At 38.5% G+C, this 22,025-nt stretch overlaps 1 protein-coding gene across 14 annotated transcripts in view; it reads left to right on the top strand.

The window, feature by feature from the left end:
- Window positions 1–22,025, top strand: part of KIAA0586 (KIAA0586 ortholog) — a 76,320-nt gene that overhangs the window by 34,588 nt on the left and 19,707 nt on the right. For 10 of the 14 annotated variants that reach the window (XM_054201418.1, XM_054201412.1, XM_054201420.1 and 7 more), the window contains 7 exons: window positions 304–529; window positions 1,064–1,305; window positions 1,785–1,861; window positions 4,556–4,690; window positions 8,738–8,918; window positions 12,129–12,265; window positions 16,646–16,733. In XM_054201418.1, coding sequence (XP_054057393.1) covers window positions 304–529; window positions 1,064–1,305; window positions 1,785–1,861; window positions 4,556–4,690; window positions 8,738–8,918; window positions 12,129–12,265; window positions 16,646–16,733 — 1,086 coding nt within the window. Of the gene's footprint in view, window positions 1–303; window positions 530–1,063; window positions 1,306–1,784; window positions 1,862–4,555; window positions 4,691–8,737; window positions 8,919–12,128; window positions 12,266–16,645; window positions 16,734–19,702; window positions 20,305–22,025 lie in introns of those variants that run through there. The other 4 variants (XM_054201421.1, XM_054201410.1, XM_054201408.1 and 1 more) reach the window with 2 other exon arrangements.

Raw genomic sequence — 22,025 nt, 5'->3', positions numbered from 1 at the left:
TCCTCCTTCCTGTGTTCTTAATGTTAATTAAGCCAAATTTACACTCTCCAAATAAAGCAACTTAGTTTTTAAAATGCGGAGCAGTCTCCCTAATTAAAAGAAGTAAGGAAGTGAAGTTTTATTCTAGCTCCTTCAGGTGCCAACAGTGTACTTAAAAGAAACTAGTCTTAATCTAGTCTTTTCTCCATAACTATCAAAATATACCACAAACGTTACAAGTGCTTAGTGGGACTGACTAACTCTCTGTCTGAGATTTACTTCCTGCTTTCCTTACTGGTCTGAAATTTGTCTTCACATATGCAGGAGTTGAGATTCCAGCTGTCACTAGCCGTGTTGGCACACCTGTGGTTACACCTGTCAATACACCTCCTAGCACAACCACACCAAGCCCTCCTGCCTCAGAATGGGTCTCCAAAGCTGCAAAAGTGGAAAGTACAAAGCCTCCAAACCCATGGGATGATGCAGAACTTCCTCTGGAAGAAGAGAAACCCAGTCCTTTAACTGAAGAACTATTCTGTCCCAAGGCTGTGTGAGTTGAACAGGCTGTGTGGTTTTCTCATTTCTTAAAAAAACAAATATATTATTTCTAGATATATCCTCAAAAAGTCAGTAAATAAATGATTAATGTGTATATCAGGAGGCATTGAGATAAGCCAGGATTCTTTTTTTTCATTACTTGACTTATATTTGGGGGAAAATGTGAAATCAGGACCTTTCTCAGAATGTATTGGTCCGCATTCATTGTCCTGTTGAACATTGTAGTTGGTAAACTGGTATTGTTACACCTGCCAGAAATAAATGTAGCGACAATGAAATATTGTATTATTAGCATTTTGTATTTCCTATTACCTTAGTGGGAATAACTGTTATAATTTTTAGTTATAACTAGAAATTCATTCATAAAATATTATTTAACCGTGTTGATTCTTGGATCATTCCGTAAAATGCTGTCCTCTTTCATTTGAAAAATACTCGCAAATTAATTTCAGTATTGATTTAAAACTTCAGTCTGTATTGTTCAGTGCATTTTGGTGTGTTCATAATGCATATTCTTACATTATAGTGAGATGTCAGTGGCTAATGATGAAGAACCAGAGGCCTTGATTTTCCCATCTCAGCAGTTGTCAGCGAGGCCCTTCGAATCGCTTCCTTGCAATCCAGAGGTTCCACCACCTGTACCTACAGTTAGTTCTGGGCAGTCCACACAGGAAAGCAGCCTTATCCTCACAGAAACAGAAACTGCGGACAGACCCATCTCAGAAGGGGAGGTACTTTTCAGCTATGGACAGATTCTGGCTGCAAGAGGTAACTAACTAGACAAATCTGTGGAAATTAAAATTCCGATTAATTTTTTTTTTTTTATAAACTTCTCTTCCGGTCTACTAAAGTTAGATCTCATACATTTGCTAATAAACCTGGGCCTTTACTTTTTGGTTCATGGTTTTGGATTTTAGAGACCTCATTGCTCTTTTCCTTGTCTCTGAACAAAATGCTTCTGCTTACTAATGAAAAAGATTAGATCTGCTCTTTTGTCATAAGATCAACTTGTAAAATAATTGGAACTGTCTTGCACAAGTAGCATGTGGTACTAAGTTTTTATTGAAAGCAAAGTATAAGAGTGATTTTCTTGGAAGCTGAAAGTATGTCTTTGTAATACACATCCAGTAGTGGGAATTTCCAACTTTACTAAAGCACCATGCTGCAGTTATTAAAGAATGTGGCCTTGGCTTTCTTTCTTATATCTTTCATGGTTTTTAGTATTTGTAACTTAAAATATTTTTCAGCATTAGCAGAAGGAGGACCGTCTCTTCCAAACCTTGCTGAGAGCTTAGAGAGTACTTTACAAGATGCCAATGAAATGGTAAGGAAATGTTTCACAAGGAAATTGAGTTAGTGTGGTATTCTGCCTTGAGCATCTTGATAAATTGGATGTGCTGTAAGCATTTGATTTAGAAACTTTTTAAATTTACTCTTTTAAACTGTACACTTGTAAAGAATGTTAGAATTTCAGAGCGCCAAAGAAAAAACCCACATTATACAACCTAATTTGTATTGAAAAAAAAAGTTGAATTATTTATTTACTTCTGTAGGTGAGACATAGCTAGTAAGCTTTTTCATCTCTTTATTGTGTTAATTTTAAGACGTCTTAAACATTGTTATGCTCTGAGCTATTTCTGCTTTGAGCCATCTTTTAATTGTTTGTCTGCTTAAATCATTAAAGTAGGTTAGCTGAGGCTGGAGTTAGATAAAGCTGCTTAAAACTTCAGAATAGTTTTTTATCTGACATTTACTTCACTCCATTGTCCTGGAAGCCTCCCAAGTGAAGGTATTCTCCATTCCCTTTCTTTTTTAGCACTTTTCCTCAAATGCCTGGATTTTCCCTCTCTGACTTTGTGTAATGCCTCTTGGTAGAACATAACTGTCAAATAATAGTATCAGGTAAAGTGATACTATGCTTAAACCAAACTGTTTTCTTTACGAAAGAATAAAAAAATAAATTGATAGTGAAATTGTAATAGTATTGATTGGAAGGGACTTCCAGAGAGATTTCTAAAAACTTCCTGGACTGCCTCCACAATGCCGTATGGCTCTTCTGAAAGATATCCAGATAGTTGAAATCTGCCATGAGGATGAAGACCTGCAATCATCAGACCCCTCTTAATGTTTTGTAGAAAGCCTCCTCTTACTTTCTGTTGGACAGGTGCTCTGAAGCAGACCCTGACCACAACATTCCCAGTGTTCCTTTGCCCTCTCATCCTGACTCAGACCATCAATAGGCTCATGGAGGTCTGTGAATTCAAGGAATTATTTCACCTGGGATTGAAAACTGGCTGAGCTACTGGGCTGAAGACCAGTCACTAGTGGTGTATGCCCAGGGGTCAATACTAGCGGTAGTGCTGTTCAACATATTCAGTAATGACCTAGATGATGGGGCAGACCTCATCATCAGCAAGTTTGCAGATGATACAAAACTGATTGATACGCAGTGGGCTGTGTGACCATTCAGAGGTACCTCACTGGCCTGGAGAAATGAGCTGACAGGAATCTCACTAAGTTCAACAAGGAGAAATGCCATGTTCTGCACCTGAGGAGGAGCAACTACATACACCAGTACATGCTGGTTGCTGGCCATCTGGAAAGCAGCATTGTAGAAAATAACCTCGGGATCCCAGTGGACAAGTTGAACATGGACCAGCAATATGTACTTGTGGCAAAGGCAGCCGCTGTCACCCTTTGCTGCATTTGGAAGAGCATTGCCAGCAGGTCAAGGGAGGTGGTCCTTCCCCTTTAATCAGTACTGGTGAGATAGTATTTGGAGTATTGTGTCCAGTTCTGGGTTTTCCAGTACAAAAAAGATACAGATTTACTGGAGTAAGTACTGCAAAGGGCTGCAAAAATGATTAAGGGATTGGTGCATCTGTCATATGAGGAGGGACTGAGAGACCTTGGATTGTTTAGCCTGGAGAAGAGAAGGCTTGTGGGGGGAATCTTATCAATGTGGATAAATACTTGGTGTGAAGGAGTAAGGAAGACAGAGTCAGACTCTTCTGAGTGGTGCCCGCTGAAAAGACAGGAAGCAGTGGACACAGCCTGAAATTCAGGACATTCTGTTTAAATGTAAGAAATGTTTTTACTGTGGGGGTGGCCAGACACAGTTTTTGGTGCTGCCTTGTGCAGTTGGGTTGGACTAGACAATCTCCAGAGGTCCTTCCCAACTTCAATAACGCAAATTTTAAATGTCCTAGAGTAGGAGTCCTCTTTTCTTCTCCCTGCCTATCCTTCCTAAACAATTCTACCCGTACATGGCCATACCCTCCTTGTGTGTGCATACTTTCCCATTGAAAATCCATGATTTAATTCATGTCATAGTTCTGAGACTGTGCCCTGAACTTGCTTATCTTTCTGTCTATTGTCCAGACTTTGCCATCTGAGTGTATAGGCACTTGAGGAAAATATGCTCCCTCTTGATCAAGATTGTAAAAGTTCCCTTTGTGGGCTTCCCTTTGGATACCTCCTCTGTCTGCTGTGCTTCCTCTTTTAAATTCTTTTATCAGGTGAACCTAAATTAAAGTGCTCTTCATCAGGTTGGATGAAGATGCTTGATGTATGTTCTTCCCTGTCTTTGTCAGCTGGATCGTAACTCCTTCCAATAGTCCTCCATCCTCAAACGAGGCTCTCTAGCTGAGGAAGCTAAATCCTTGCTGGGGAGACCAGCTCTGCGGCCAGATCATTGCTAGCAACCAGTATGTTTGAGGATTTAGCTGTTTCCTTGAACTTTGAAGGCCTAAATGACCTTGTTCTTCTCTAAGCATTGCAGTCTTGCGTATCAGATGAAGACTGTGCACGTCTGTGGGTAAAAGGAGAAAACAGTGCATCATTTTGCTTATTTTTAAATGCCTACATTTTTATGGCACAAGTTCTCAATATGGAAACTGTAACAACTGCTTTTATAAAAGAAAAAAGCTTAATTGTGAACTAAAGTAAGAAGATTCAAGTTCCTACAAAAACCAGTTTTTATATCATGTATTATGTGGATTTTGTTTCTTTATTTTAGGATTATGATCCTCCCAGTGAAGGGCAAGTAGTGAGAAGACTGGGTAAAGGCTATCACAGGGATCCTGTCCTGACTCTTTTAGCCAAATTAAATCAAGCACCTGTTGCTGCAAAAGAAGGAAGGTACCATTTGCAGGTAACTTACAGTCCTTTTCCTTCCAATACAGTACTTCTGAAGTGATAATTTCTTACTCAAAAGTAGATAAAATATTTCAGACTTATCCTTGCTGTTGGCTAGAGAACAGTTTCATACACTTCATTCCCCGCTGGAAGTGATCACACTTCTGTTAGCTGTGTTCTCATGTAAAACTTTTTAAAAACACTGAAGGTTAAGCATTATAAATAAGTTAGCTGTCCATAGTATCACATGTACCTAGCTTTCAAGGTGTGTACATGACTGTTCCAGTGTAGCACATTTGTCCTGCAGTTTGGACTGGGTGTCTACTCTAACTGCCATAACTGGAGGTGTGCGGTTGCAGGGCCGTGATCTCATGGCAGTTACAGAGACGTGGTGGTATAGCTTGCATGACTGGAATGCTGCCATGGACAGCTATGTACTTTTTAGGAAAGACAGGCCAGCAGGGCAAGGTGGTGGAGAGAGCAACTGGAATGTATCAAGCTCTGCCTAGGCGTGGATGAAGAATGTGCTGAGAGCTTATGGGTAAGAATTAAGGGGCAGGCCAATATGGATGACACTGTTGTGGGTGTTTACTACAGACCACAGGATCAGGAAGAGGAAGTTGATGAGGCCTTCTACAGACAGCTGGAAATAGCCTCACAAGCACAGCCCCTGGTTCTTATGGGGGACTTCAGCCAAGCTGATATTTGCTGGAAAGGCAACACAGCCAGGCACGTACAGTTCAGAAGGTTTCTGCAGAGCATTGATGATAGCTTTTTGACACAGATGGTGGAGGAGCCAATGAGGACAGGTGTGCTGCTGGACCTTATGCTAACAAACAAAGGACTAGTTGCGGGTGTGAAGCTGGGGTTAGCCTTGGCTGCAGTGACCATGAGATGGTAGAGTTCAGCATCCTGTGTAGAAGAAGCAGGGCAAAAAGTAGAATTGCAGCCCTAGACTTCAGGATAGCTGACTTTGCCTTTTTCAAAGACCTACCTGGAAGAATCCCATGGGTTAAGGCTCTAGAAGATAGGTGGGCCCAAGAGAGCTGGTTAATATTTAAGCATCACTTGCTCCAAGCTCAAGATCGATGCATGCCTATGAGTAAGAAATCAAGCAAAGGAGGCAGGAGATTTGTGTGGATGAGCAAGGAGGTTGTGGAAAAACTCAAATGGAAGGAAGAAGTTTATGGAATGTGGAAAAAGGGACTGGCCACTTGGGAAGAATAGAGGAATGTCGTCAGAGTATGCAGGGATGCAATGAGGAATACTAAGGCCCACTTGGAATTAAATCTGGCAAAGGTTTTCAAGGACAACAAGAAGGGCTTCTTCAAGTACATCAGGAGCAAAAGGGAGACCTAGGGAAAATGTGGACCTGCTGCTGAATGAGGTGGGTGCCCTGGTGACAGAGGATGCAGAGAAGGCAGAGTTACTGAATGCCTTCTTTGCTTCAGTCTTTACTGCTAAGGCTGGCTCTCAGGAATCCCTGAGGTAAGTGAGAGAGTCTGGAGAAAGGAAGACTTTCCCTTGGTTGAGGACAATCGGGTTGGAGATCATTTAAGCAAACTTGACACCCACAAATCCATGGACCCTGATGGGATGCACCCATGAGTACTAAGGCAGCTGGCAGATGTTATTGCTAAGCCACTCTCAATCGTTTTTGAAGGTCATGGAGAACAGGAGAGGACTGGAGAAAAGCCAGTGTCACTCTAGTCTTTAAAAAAGGCAAGAAGGAGGACCCAGGGAACTACAGGCCCGTCAGCCTCACCTCCATCCCTGGGAAGGTGTTGGAACACCTCATGCTGAATGTCATCTCTAAGCATGTAGAGGGAAAGAAGGTTATCAGGAGTGATCAACATGGATTCACCAAGGTGAAATCATGCTTGACCAACCTGATAGCCTTCTATGATGGGATGACTGGCGGGGTAGATGAGGGGAGGGTGGTGGACATTGTCTACCCCGACTTCAGCAAGGCTTTTGATACTGACTCACATAACATCCTCATAGATCGTTCATTTTCTGTGGCCAGTCTGGCCCAAATCATGATAGAAGTATGGCTTAGATGAGTGGACAGTGAGGTGCATTGAGAACTAGCTGAATGGCAGAGCTCAGAGGGTTGTGATCAGTGGTGCAGAGTGTAGTTGGAGGCCTGTAATAGTGATGTTCCCCAGGGGTCAGTACAAGGTCCACTATTCATCATATTCATCAATGACCTGGATGAGGGGACAGAGTGTACCCTCAGCAAGTTTGATGATGACAGAAAAGTGGGGGGGGTGGTTGACACACCAGAAGGCTGTGCTGCCATTCAGTGAGACCTGGACAGGCTGGAGACTTGGGCAGAGAGGAACCTAATGAAGTTCAACAAAGGCAAGTGTAGGGTCCTACACCCAGGGAGGAATAACCCCGTGCACCGGTACAGGACTGTATCTGCTGCAAAACAGCTTTGCAGAGAGGGACGTGGCAGTCCTGGTGGACAACAAGTTGACCATGAGGCAGCAATGTGCCCTTGTAGCCAAGAAGGCCAGTGGTCTCCTGGGGCGCATTAAAAAGAGCGTGACCAGCAGGTCGAAGGAAGTTATCCTCCCCCTCTATTCTGCCCTGGTGAGGCCGCATCTGGAGTACTGTGTCCCGTTCTGGGCTCCCCAGTTCAAGAAAGACAAGGAACTACTGGAGAGATTCCAGCGGAGGGCTATGAAGATGATCAAGGGAATGGGGCATCTCTCTTATGAGGAAAGGCTCAGAGAGCTGGGTCTGTTTAGCCTGGAGAAGACTGAGAGGGGATCTCATCAATGCTTATAAATATCTAAAGGCTAGGTATCAAGAGGATGGTGCCAGACTCTTTTCTGTGGTGCCCAGCAACAGGACAAGGGGCAACGGGCACAAACTGGAACATAGGAAATTCTGTCTGAACATAAGGAAAAACTTCTCTGCTTTGAGGGTGACAGAGCACTAGAACAGGCTGCCCAGAGAGGTTGTGGACTCTCCTTCTGTGGAGATAATCAAAACCCACCTGGACATGATCCTGTGCAACCTGCTGTAGGTGAACCTGCTTTGGCAGGGGGGTCGAACTAGATGATCTCCAGAGGTCCCTTTCCAACCCCTACCATTCTGTGATTCTGTGAAGTGAACTGTGAAGACTGCAATATGGTTCATGAACAACTTTATTTACAGCAGATCTTGCTTTTTGTGATTTTATTGATACACATGCAGTTTCTTCCTTCAGTCTTGGTTAATTTAGTCTAAATAATTACTAACTTCACTCACCTCCTCAACTGTTCCTTTGTCTGTCTTTATTTTACTTAATGAGCTCTGGTGGATGGACTTAGTGAAAAGCTTTCTACAGTGTCAGCTCTGAGTCTGACTGTTACTGTAGTGATATTTTCTCATCAGCACAAATGCATCTCTAATTTGCCTTTTCCCTTTCTCATAGTCACAGACTGCTTAGTCTGTCCATACAAGACACTAATAAACTCCCCAGATTCTGGCAAGGTGTGTGCAAGCGTACCTTCTTGTTTATAAGAGAAAGAATATTCTTGTAGATGTTACTAGTATCACCTTAAAATGATACTGCGCACATGTGTGTATGTGTATTCAACCTGTTTTCCTGCATAGAAGCAAGCTGTTTTTTCACTGCAGCTTTGAAAGTCAGAATCCAGAGAACCATCCCTATTTGAATTGCAACAACAGACAGTCAATAGCTTTTAGATGCTTTCAATGTTACAAGGTCAGATAGTCAACAATGGCCATATGTGTGACATTAAAGAATTCACGTGCTAAAAATATAACTTAAGTTCTGCTCATGTTGGCATACCACTAACAAAATAAGTGATATTCTTTGGCTGTAAGTGATTCTTTTCTGTCCAGTACTGATAAATGTAGGTCTTGCTTTCAAATCCAGTTAGATGATAATATCTTCAGTTTCAGTTTTATTTATTCAATGCTAATAGTATAGACTTAAGTTTATGAGTGCTCTAAGGGTTAATGTAATTAGATAACAATGCCTGGTTTTGGAAGAAATACATGGTGTTTTTTATTCCTGCTCTTCTGATGTTGCTGTTCTATGTAGGATTCTGATGATAGTGTTGGGGAGCTCAGTGAAGGTCAAAGACCGAGGCTGACCAGAGCAGCAGAGAGAATCCTAACGCGACGTTCAGTTTATATGGACCATCCAACTGCTCGGACTTCTGAGAACAGACCACACCAGGGTTTCCGTTCTCCATCACCAGGGCAGCTTGCCCAAACTGGAGGTACAATTAGACTGTTATTGCTTCTCCATGATATTTATGTGGATTCTGAGTTTTTTCTATAACAGTATCTGAAACAATTTCAGAGAGTACGTTCAAAATCCAGTATTAAAAATTTACAGGCAATTGCTGCAATGAAACGATTAGCATTCCTATTCCGAGAACTGGATTTAATTCAAGCTGTGTCTTCAATCTTCTTTGTCTGTAATATTCTACAATTGGAACAAAAATCATGCCAAGTACTCACTTGCCTATAAAAAAGTTGACTTATAAAGTATGTATTTTATTCCTTTAAGTCAAATTCAGTTCTCAAAAACACTTAGGTTGACCATTGTTCAAATTGATTTCCATAGGACAGGTATTAACACTGGCAGTTCAGACTATTTCTGTGTCCCCTTACGCAGCACTCCTCCTCATTGTTTTTGTCACTCCATCGAGGTGATACTGCAGTGTCTCATAATCGGTAATGTATTTTAGCTTCATATATTGCTATAACAATATGGAAAATCTTTTTTTTTTTTCCAGATGAGTAGCTGAGGTGCATACGTAATGGCTTGCACAAAGCAGTGCAGGGATAAGTTGCTGTGGTAAAACAGGGAAATTCATTTATTTCTTTTCAGTTGAAACTAGTGCTGTAACCAATGGCCCATCCTTTCTCTCCCTTCTCTTTTTATCCCACTTTCTCTATTGTTATCTGAAAATGTACTTCTGTATTTGCTTAATTAAACTGCTGCAAGCATGTAGAAACTCTTCATTTTGTTAACTATGGGTTTAAATATGATTAAACTGAAATAATTATTAGGGTGTTACAACACAAATGTGGTTGCACTGATTCATCAAAATCTGTGTAAATTAAAGTGATCAAACAGCTGGTTTTCTGTCCTTTTAATTTTCACATTTATGAATTTGACAAGAGAAGCATATCTCACATTATCAACCCTTGACCAGTAGGAAGTGGACTGAAATAGAATGTGTTCAACACATGGCAAAAATAATCTCAGAGAAATAAGAGTATTTGCTTAGTTTTGAACTGATTCGCATTTGAACTGGTTATACAGAGAGTAAGCTTTTTAAGCTAGGTGTTACCTAACATTTTGGACCAGCTATACCACTATTGGCCTTGAAAATATGTTTTGGTACGTTATATATTACCAATATATATTGCTATATATTACCATTATATATTACTACTACTATATATATTACCAATATACATTGCTATATATTACCATTATATATTACTACTTGAAAGTAGTTTGTTGAATGTTGTTTGGAGATTGGTTACGTTAGGCTCCGTGGCATAAGGCATTTCATCAAGTAGCTTGTTTAAGGCAGTGTTTTTAGAGGACAATCAGCATTAAGAACACTGCGGTGTAGGAATAAATTAGTGATCTAGATCAATCTACGGTAAGACTCAAACACTGCTCAGGATCATATAGAGAGTTAGCAAATGCGCGTTAAAGGGAGAACCTGTCTACTAGGCATATTTCATTCTTACCCAGACCGTTCATAGCTGTATCTGGCATAACATGTTTGTATTTCCTCTATATTTATTTTTAAAATTTATTTAATTCCATTTAGGACGCCCTTTGTTCGGTAAATATCTAACACTTTTCAAAACCAGCTCCCGCATGCGATGATAATCTAGACACAGTGTGTTCCTCTAGTAATTTTTTATGCTCATCTCTCTAAATCTTGTAGTATTGTTTCTGTTGTAGTATTTTTTTTAGAGGAGGCAAATGCCCTGGACTAACTACCATAGGGGAATGCCCTGTGCTTTTACATTATCTGGAATAATCCCAGACTGAGTTCTGTTGCATTCTGATGATTTTTCATTTAGCTTCCCTCCCTCCCCACCTCTGAACACACAGCACATTGTTCATTGATATTGCTAAGGAAACAACATTGTATCAAAGCTAGGATCTGCTTTCAAGACAAGAGTGCGTTCGTGTCAGGAAGGAACAGAAAATCTTGTTTCCAAGTCCCTTTGATAGCAAAGTCAACACTGAATACGAAACAATCTGTTCTGGGTGAAATGATCTGTGATTGATTTTCCACTTTTCTTCCCAATTTTTTGTATCTGTCCAGTGGTACGTGAGATCACATGTTCTTCAGTCTATTGCAAGTCAGGACTAAGGGCTATTTCCTGATAGCCACAACAGTTACAATGCAGGTCCATCATTTTATTTGCTAATTATTTTGGGGGGTAAAATTAATTGTTACATCAATGGCTGTAAAAGTTCATATATTTCAGGGTGTGTATCTCTGTACATATAACCTTGCAGTGGATACTCAGTTTCTCTCTCAGAATGAGTCACTCACAGATGTAGTTGTAAGAATTCTGTGGATCGTGTGTCTATGGGTATCTTCAGTTTTGTGACCAGTTTTTATTTGTATTATGGAAACATGATGTCTGTTTATAGGATGGAGAATGTGTCGCTTATGTAGCTATATAACAGCATCCTGATGAGCAGTCTTTTATTTATAAATCCTTGTTTTCAGTGCTTAAAGTCATGGATATAAAAACCACCATGCAAATGAAATGTGGACATGTAGTCTTAAAGTGAACAATAATTATAGTTAATTAGGCAATAATTATAGCCAGTTAGGCTTAAAATTCATTCTTTGACTCTTTATGATAGCAGAAGGCTAAAGTTAGTTCATGGGCTGTCAGTACATTATTCATAAAGGTGCTTTAAACACTTGCTGACTGCAAAAGCATGATAAATGCTGGATTATATAGCAAATGATCCCTTTGAAAAAGACCCTATACAGGTTTATTTTCATTCACACAACAGTGAAACGTTTTCATGAAGAAGCCTTTCCAGTCTCTTTCCAGTACATGTGATAAAGCTCATTAAGCATATAATGGTATGATGAACAATACAGCTCTTAAATTATCATAAACGCTTGCCTTGTTAGAAATCTACAGATGATAAAACTGATTTTATTTTTTCAATTTTCACAGCTATATATTTCTTATTTCTTTTATTTTTTCAGTTTCTACAGATAGATATTTCTTATTTCTTTTTTCCCCACAGGAATAATTCAAGGGATATACAATAAGCCATGTAAGGATGAAATAATTCTCTTTAACATTGCGTGTCCCGTTGTTGAATCCTGAAAGGCTTCACATCCTGCCACATGAGTTGACTGGGAGATTATTGCTCCAGCTCATCAAGGAATTTTTTTCTCTTTGTTTTTCTGTCTCAGCAGAAATTCTTGGAGATGCAGATACAAACTGTGGTCCAATGTTTATGTCCGAACTGGAATTGCAACGTGTTTCAGATCCTGTTCTGCAAACAGAACTAAGCTGCAGAATGACATATCTCTCAGAGGATCTGTTCCAGGTAAACTCAAAGGATCTTTTCTGTGACTGTGCAAATCGAAACCTAGGAAAATAATTTTTTCCTGGATTGCTTTGCTGACTTACATCACAGAAGTGGTGCATTTAAAGTGACACATTCATCTGAGAAACTGAAGTAAAAAATACATGTATGTAATAAAAATGATCGTTTCTACTTTGATGGAATCCATACAATATCTTTCCGTTAGGTTCAGAGCTTCTCTTTTACCTTTTCTGTACTTCCTCACACCTTCACTGGTCTCACAGGATCTAATACTAGTTATACCCAGTACAGATGGGGCATTCCAATGTTTTAGGGGCACAGTGCTTCAAATACAGAAGAATAACATGATAGGTATATGGGAGAGGAAGCAACAAGAGAGGTTTGGCTTCACCAGTTGTAACCCACTGATTCAGCATTTCAGGAGCTTCAGTTATCTTCGTAGGGGAAGGGTTGGAAAGGCAGTAATGATGATGTACCTCAGAATATTTGAAGGTAGGGGAAGATCCTATTGATCTCTGCTTGAAACCTATAGAGTTAATCCATGTGCTGTTACCTAGAGATGATGGTTTACTTCCTAACTAAAGATAAATACAAATAGCAAGTGGCAAAAGCTAAAAATGAGGTGGCAGATAGCTCTTTAATATGTAAAGCTTCACAGTGTGTTTGAAAGTAATGTTATACTGGAAGTAATAACCGTGGTTGCTATCTTCATGGATGCATTCTGTCCTTCCCTGATATTCTATATTAAAAATAACCTAAAGTATCTTATGTTACCTGTCTTTGGTTTTATGTTTTTGAGCCTTGATGTGTATTGTGCCATTAATGTCTGAGCAGTGCATAAATACGTCATCTGAAGTGATGTGTTGCATTTTCAAAGAGGATTTTAAATTTTATACTTCTTTTCACATTGAGATTTCCAGAACATACTATTTCGTGGAATGATTGTTCACAGGCAAAACTAGGTTCTGTTAAACCACTGTGTCTGTTTGGGTGAAGCTCATATCCTTGTTATCGTTTCACTAGCCAAAAGTTAAAGGAACAGAGGGTAAACCATGTTTCCTTCTTTTACCATGATTAGCTGTGATAAAGAACGCAGTGATACCTGCACCTTGTGCTCTGGAGAATTAGCTGATGTGGTTAGGAATGGTTTTTGTTTGCCTGTGTACAGGCAAATGATAATGTACCATGTGTAAGATTACCCATGTGTATAGTCTTACCTATGCAAGAAACGTAAGGTGATCTGACATAGTATCTTTCATAGGAAATATACAGATTGTTATACAGCTACCTGAAAGGAGGCTGTAGAGATGTGAGGGTCAGTCTCTTCTCCCAAGTAACAAGTGAGGACAAGAGGAAATGGCTTCAAGTTGTGCCAGGGGAGGTTTAGACTGGATATTAGGAAAAATTTCTTCCCTGAAAGGGTTGTCAAGCGTTGGAACAGGCTGCCCGGGGAAGTGTTGGAATCACCATCCCTGGAGGTATTTAAAAGACATGGTAGACATGGTGCTGAGGGACATTGTTTAGTGGTGGTTTTGGTGGTGTTGGGTTGATGGTTGGACTTGATGATCTTAAAGGTCCCTTCTAACCTAGACGATTCTATGATTCTATATTATCTTATCTTTAGTATACAGATAGTTACATATTATCTTATCTTTAGAAACTTTTTATTGCATCTGAACCCTTAGTGTGGGTTTTTTTGTCTGTTGGCATATAAAACTCAATATACATGGCATATAAAACCAACCAAACCCCCAAAACTTCGTGTGTGTGGTTTTGATTGTTTTGTTTTTTCCTCCAAACAAAACAATTTCTTCCTGTACATGGGTGTTCCTGATGTAAGACTCTAAATCACTGTTTCTCATGGGCTAAATTTTTAGCTTTTCTATAACATTACCGTACCTATAAGCGATAACCACAGTAAACATCTATCTTGGATGGGGCAAAACCATGCTCTATAAGATCCTTTATTAGATCTGTACATCCTTCTCTGAAAGAAAGATCACCTGTACCAGATGATTTGAAAGCTTGTTTTGACAGCATCTTTCTACAATGTAACAATGATGGCTTAAGTCATACAGGAATTTTCTTATCTACCCAAATTCTTTGGCTGCTCCTTCATTTCTGGCATTGGATTTTTGTGAGATTTATATGTGCTTTTAGCCACTGTTAGACAGAATGCCAGACTGAATGTATCTTCAGTTTGACCCCTTCTGTCCATTCTTGTGCAACACTATATGAATTAACTGTTATTTGTGGCCACTTTGCCCTTGTGCTGTTAGCTATAAGAAGCAAGAGATGTCTAGGAGAAAGCTGGGTTCTTCCTATTCTAGATAAATCATTTTGATCTTGGGATGGACCTGAACGCTGAAAGTCATATTTCTGTGGCTAAACATGTCAAAGAAGGTAGATCTAAATAATGTGAAGTCCCAAATGCATTGTTAAACTCTTAAAAAATCAATTAGTTGCCAAATATTTTCATAACGTTCTTATATAAGTATGAATGTTTTTAATATTTTTTTTAAGTGGGATTGTCACTTTGGTATTCTTATTAGCTTTCCTTTTCAGTATTTCAAAAGACATGTTGTTTTTAATCTTCCAGGAATGCATAATTGTAGGTTATGAATCTATATGTTATCTCAACTTCTGTTTGCACCTCAGTTCAGTTTAAACTGTTTTGGGTTTTCTCTGGTTTGTCTTATTAAAAATCCAAAACAAAATAAAAACACTTCAAATGGACTCATGAGCATAATGTTATGCTGATTATGTTTAATGTTCTGTAACATTGGTGGCCTTTGATCGCATTTTCATGAGACCTTCCTGCTTTTAGAAAACCATCTCAACTTTTTCTTACCTTGTCAGCTTTAAATGAACCAAGTTGGTCAACCTCACAGTGTGTAGAGGCACCCAAGTTAGTGCCCATCCTAACTGGTCTATCCAAGCATGTAGTGCCTTGTGAAGATGCTAACTTGATCTCAGGTGCATGCATGTTCACTTTTGTCAGCTTAAGCTCACTGCTCTGCTGGTGAGGTTGTGTTGGTACGTGTTAGAAATTACATGCTATATATTAGTGCAGGCCTCTCTATGCTTTGTTTACTGGGGAGTGTAAACAAGTCCATGCAGCCATTGGGGAAAAGACAGTGACTGAATCGTTTATCTTTTTGTTCCTTCTGATTTTTGCAACACTGGCTTAAATGATCGTTAAGTATGTGACAAGCAATATCATTACTGTTGAGATTGCCGTTATCATACGAGATAGTTACTAGGTGAAAGAAATGGGAAGCCCTGATTGCATAGTTGGAACTGTGCTTACTGTTTGCCAGATGTAAATATTTTCTTCTTTTTGTCTATATTTTGGCTGCTTATTTCACTTGTGGCCTCCGTAGTAGTGGAGGGTTTCTCTCACAGAACTGAAGCATACTTTCCTTTTCTTCCTTTTTATCTTTTGGTGAGCAAAATACTACTGGTACTTTGTCATCAGGTCTTCAAGAGAGTACCTTTTCAGGGCATATAATTCTCACAGAAGTCGTACAGCAATCCTGTCTATGGGTTCTAAATGCTGTGTGATAAGCAAACATTTATGATCCTTCTCATGTTCCTCCTTCTTTAAGAATCGTCATTAAAAATCTTATATTCATCTGTGGGATCAACAGAACAACTGGTGAAATCAAATTTATTTGTCATAGAGAATGCTTAAGTCTTCTAGGTCTCCATGATTCTGTGTTTTGCACTTCTCATGTTTCCAGTCTACATGTAGTGGAATGTCCTTGGGCCACAATTCTTGTTGCAGTTAACACGTAAGACAACAAGCATACTTGATAAATAGCAATGGCTCCCTTTTTAACGCACCGAGTGTTTGTTGCTTCTAAGAAACTGTTTTCCCATAGGCATTGTTGCAGACCTAGGTCCTGAAGAGAATTTCAGGAAGAGCAGAAAATGGTTTTAAAAACACGGACAAGGAAATAAGTTTTATGCTTGGCATGAGTTTTCCAACGTGTGCTGAAATTTTTCTTTTTCTTTTCACTTTTTACTCAGGAGGATAATACCTAGGGAGAAGTCCTGGGTATTGAAGAAAGACACAGAAATCTTATGTTCTTTCCACCACATGCTTTGAGTAGAAATTGAGGGTCTTGTGTGTCTTCAGTTCTCAATAGCACTTTGCCATGCCTGTTCCTCCTAGGATGTTTGTCTAAAGGAAATAGCATTACAATAGTCTAATTCAGATCTGAATTCTTTTGAAGTCAAAAGGAAGGAGAACAAGTGCATACCGTTTAATGAATCTTTAAAAACCTCTTTGGATGTTTCTTGAAGCTCCACATGATTTCCCTAAGCTTTTCCATCAAAAGTCAGATTTGTAATACGATTTTAATGTATGATATATAGGAGGAAAACCGAGGAGCTGTAGAAGTTGAGACTCTGAGACCCCGAGTTATTCATGTGAGAAGGAAGTCTGAAGAGATGCAACAAGAAGGTAAATCAATGTCAATAAGTAAACAGTTCTTTCAGTTAAGCACTTAACTTTTAAATGTTGTTGAATGCTCATGTATAATAAAGTTCTGATTTTTTTAAATTTTGTTTTCATTACTCCGAAATTCCCAAAATTTCCGAACATTTATATATAATGTGTATAAATCTGTGTAGATAGTTATAGTATTGTTGGGGTGCACTGAAAGGATTGGTAATGTATCTGTATGTAAGTCATCAGAATCCTTGCAGTTAAGTATTTATTTAAATTTTTATTTGCCAAGAGCATTACAATGTGCATATTATGTAGTCAACTGAATCTTAATTGCTTTATAGAATGCTGCTTAGCAAAAAAAAATATTCATAATGTTGTGATAGATGTCAGTGGTTCATATATGTGAGAAAATGCAGGGGTACTAGAGGAGAACTGAAAGATAATGCAAAGTTAAGATCATGCAAATGTGAAAAAAAATAGAGCTTTTAAATCTTAAAATGGCCTGGTTTGTGATGGCCTTCAAGGTAGTGTGTGACAGGTAGTGATTTTCTTTTGTGATGGACACTATATATTATTTATGCATAACCATGCTATTTTTGGAGATTACTTAACAGTGTTTGTTAAAAGCCTTAAGGATATTAAATGAGAGGGGGAGAATATTTTTTGTTTGTTGTCATTCAAGTCAGTGTTGGAGTAACATAAACTGAGTACATTATTGCCATCTTTAATTTTTTTTAGCAGAAAATTAGTTTGTGGAGGTGGTAGAGTGAGATACAGAGCAGTTTTAATCTTACATGCTAAGAAAAGGAATCTAAATACCTGCATGCCTACAACATATGCAATTATAATTGCTCCACCCTAGTATGGACAAATTTTTCCTTCAAGCCATTTTTAAAATAATTCTTTGAACTTCTTCTATTTATTTTTTTTTTTTTTTTAAAACATCTAATCAAATTATAATTCTGATGGGATTATTTTGCTTCAACTATTTATAGCAGTAAGAAAAACTCTGGGCCAATGTTATTGGTTGTGGGACTTGGAACTGAATTTCAAAACTGTGGTTTACATATGAAGAAGGCTTTGAATAATGTAAAACTTAACTTCTATGGACAATTAGTGGAAAAGCTTACAGAACTGAAGTGGCACACCACAGTGCAGGTATATGCTTTATTGTAGGGACATTTATCAACATGTGTTTTTAAGGTGGTAAAGACTAAATTTATTTAAAAATGGGGGTTAACTCTTTATTTAACATTGGTGGAAAATACTGCAATGATTTTTTTCTAGTAGGAAGAACAGTATTTTTTCCTCTGGTGTTCAGAAAATCCAGATTGCCTAAGGAAAGTGAATTTCCAATAAGTTGAGTACGACTTCTAAATTGCCAAAAAGGAAATTGTGTGCCTTGCAGGATCAACTCATTCCCGAGTTTAAAAGCGGTTTTCCTTAATAGTGGTTGTAGGAATTTTTCTTTTCTTCTTCATCTTCTTCCCCAACACTTCATACTAAGCATCAGAGAGAAGGCAGAGAGAGGGGATACTCTTAACACTGTACTTCATGCTTTTACACCACAACTTTTTCTCAAAGTGTTAACAAGACAGCACTTCCAGCCTCTGTGATTGAGTGAGGTGTTAGAGAGGGCTGGAAATGGAGTAAAATGTTTTTTATCAAATCTTGTGTTTTCTGGAATATTTATGTTTAAAAAAAAGAAAATTACCCATACTGTAATACAAGGTTTGGGCACAGTTCAACCGTGTCTGTGTGTCAGAGGAAAATGTTTGACCACGAGATGGCAGTAGTCAATTTTCTTTGAGAGGGGGAAAAAAAAGAATTATAATTTATATACCAGGATAATTTACATCTCATTCAAAGTGTACATATTTAATGAGCCAATAAAAATCTAGAGGATTTGCAAATGGAAACAACTGTCTGTCAGTTTCAACCAGAAGGTCTTGTCTCTGTAAGCTTCACCACAGCAAACTTAATCAATCACAAAGTTGAGGGTAATCCAGAATCATTTGAAAGAAAAATGAAAACTTGCAACATGATAAGTATACATGTGTTTAAGGAAATCCAACATTTTAAAATTAAGCACATCTGTAACCATAAGTTCAAAGCACCCATTTTATAAAAACTTTGTCAAACGATTGCCTTTACTGAGATAGCAAGGGACAACGAGTACTTGCCTGAAAATGGAGAAGCATTTCAGAGGCAGGACCATTTAGGTATTTTTTTCTGAGTTTAAAGGATAAGTAGTTGTATTGCTATTAGAACTTAGAACATCTGGAGCCCTAACATGAAGTGTGAATTCAGGATGTTGGTAGAAAAGGGAAATTCTTTTGGACTTGGAGGTGGATGTAAAAGAAGCCTTTTTTATTTAATTGATAAATACATGACAAGATTTCATTCATCTTTTGTCTATGGTCATAAATATATATATGATAGAGCTTTCTTTTGTTGTTGAAAAAAATTTTGTGGTCTACAGTGAACATGTGTTTTTACTGAAAGAAAGTTGATTGATGTCTTCTGATGAAAGTTGAAGTTCAGTAGGGCTGTTACAATATCATGCCTGAAAGGGTAATGTCTTCTGAAACTTACAACTGAAAATAAAGCCTGAATGTAATATTAATTGAAAAGTGTGCCTTCTCTAGACATAGTGGAGACAGTGGTTTGAAAACATATATTTGTAGTATATAATACACATGCATATATATTTTTGGCTTTATAATACCCTTTAATCTTTGTACCATTCTTTCATATATCTTCATAAATTTAATATGATAATAATTGTTGTGGTTGGTGAATGCACGCATTTCCAGAATACAAGCATTTTCAGGCTTACACTAACATGATTCAGAATTTTTGAATTAAAATGAAAGAATAGGTGGCAATGCTTGACTGCAGAGCGTTTTTAAACTTTAATATAAGCAGCTCAGAATCAAGAGGTAGATGTATTATTATTTTTCTTAATTATTTTTCTGCAGCACAGACTCACAAAGTATGACCTAAAGAGCACAACTTCATGGGAGTAATTCCTTTCTATCTCCAGCTAGTGAATTATATTTGGGCATCCATAAGTACATGGCAAAGTAATATTGGGACACTAAGCAATTGACTTTGTTGACGCAGAGAGATTGCACAACTGCTTGTGGGAGGAGATGATCTGTGCAATAAATGAATAAGAAGGCAAGAAGCCCTGAAAACAATCTGTATAAAAAATAAAGCTTTCAGAGTCCCTGCTCGGTATCGAAAATGAGCTAGTTCTGTGTTAACGTTGACATTATGCTGTATTAAAAACTGTAATATTGAAAATATGGATATAACTGAGTACTTTTTTGCCTCTCTCCTTCAGCCAGCCATTGCTCTGAGTTAGATTTTGGTTTATTTTTTTCTTTAAACTATTGTGGCACGAGGCAGGCTAAGAGTCTTTATTTCTTTCTTGGAACTGGTTTGGTTAAACTCCTAACAACTATCCTACTGAAAGTTTACTTTCTCCTTAATATCCTGCCGTTTCTTTTTTTGGACTGAATTTTACTAAAGGCTTCTGCTAATGACTGTCCATACCACCCTGAAAACAGCAGCTAGTGAAGCAAAACGGAGCTATTCTTTCACACTGTAGACAATACCACCACAGCCTGAGAGGTAGGAATAGTTTGCGTAGCCTACATTGGTCCTTGAATTTGACTAATTTCTAAGAAAAGACCTTGGAAATTTTACTAATGATATCAATTAGCTGTAATTATAGCATTTTCAAGTAAATGTCCTGTTAGAGGTTTATGTAAGTTTTTCATTTTTTCTTTAGAACCCTTATTTCTGGTCTATTTTGAGTCTGGTTTTCCTATACAGTTACCTCCCTGTGCTATCAGATGGCTCATTGACATAATTCAGTTAATATATTTTACATTCGGGCAAGTCAGGAAATCCAAAGCTGCATTTCCCACAGAAACTCTGTCCTTTCTGTAAGTGGTCATTAGCTTTGAGGTACTGCAAGTAGTTTATAAAACCAGTTCTCAAAGATTTTTTTGTTTGCTTTTTCTGCACATGTGACCATAGCAGTTACATGACAGCCCATGTATTAGAAATCATGCGTCTCTGTAATAATGCATTTTGCATATTATCCCTGCATAAAATCCGCAGTAGCCACACTTGAGAGTGTCTAGTTTGAATTACTGCAAGTCAACATTTAACTGTGTTACCATACATTCGGAACAGGAGTTTTGAATTTCTTGGCTTTTGTAGATATTATTTATCTGTGGAGAAGTGCCGTTTATATCTATGGTTGCTGCTTTTCTCACTGAGTTACTTCAGTTATTTTTCAGACAAAATGTTAAAACAGAAGTTTGATTTTTAACAGCTTAAGGCAAAGTCTTGTGTAGAACTGTTATTGTAGACAATGATGTCCTTCTGTGGTGGGTGTGGTGGTCTGCTTCAAGTTAGGGTCCTGGGAAACCAAGCACCCAGCCCCGTGGGTTTCATGTGACTCCGCACATCCTTGCACCCATTCTCAAGAGATCTGTTTCTGAGAAATCATCCTCTGGTCTCCTAGACCTGTCATTTCTCCCCAGTCATTTGTGCAAAAGACATTAACAACAGGAACTTATAGCAGGTGAAGCAGAAATCTCCCTGGTATGTTTTTTAGACTACTAGAATGCAGTTTCATTTTTTGAGGCATCTAAATTTATTGAAATCCAAGCAATCAGATGAAGAAATGAAAAACCAAAAAAAACCCCAGTTTATACTTAAAGAAAACTGTACCAAGTCAGCTCATATCGCCTCGCAGTCTGAGGATTTCCTACTAACTGGCGTGCTCGGGTAGAAGTCATTCTCCTCTGGAGTCCAGTTCCACAACATGTATTGCCTGGCCCTTTTTTTACAGATCAACGTGCATTAGGTTTTTTTCAATTGGCAATTTTGTTCGACTTCTAAGAGGTCGAGAGTTAGTTCTCCTCTTACTGCGTGTCTCCTTAAATGGCACAGAGAGATACAGTGCTCTGTCATTGCTGTAAGTATTGTCAAGACATCTCTCTGACCTTGTGCTAAGGCTTTTGCTGTGGGAGGCGTATGCAAAGGCAGAAAACTTCCCGTTTTAGTCTTCCTTTGGTGCCTACACAGACCTATCACACAGACACCAGAGGCTTCTGAGGAACTTCTGTTCTTAAGTATATCTTAATAATGTAAAGGGGTTTACTTCTAAGTTTAATTAGTATTTATTTTAAAAATTTAGATTCATAATTGCATTTGCTTTTCAAACAGTTGTTACTACCTGCCAGAACCGAAGCAGTCCAGACTGCCAGGCAGTTCTGCTAA

The sequence above is a fragment of the Rissa tridactyla genome, chromosome 4 (genome assembly GCF_028500815.1).
Source record: "Rissa tridactyla isolate bRisTri1 chromosome 4, bRisTri1.patW.cur.20221130, whole genome shotgun sequence".
Classification (NCBI taxonomy): Eukaryota; Metazoa; Chordata; class Aves; order Charadriiformes; family Laridae; genus Rissa; species Rissa tridactyla.
The sequence above is the reverse complement of the archived record's forward strand: the minus strand, read 5'-3'. Positions and strand labels throughout refer to the sequence as shown.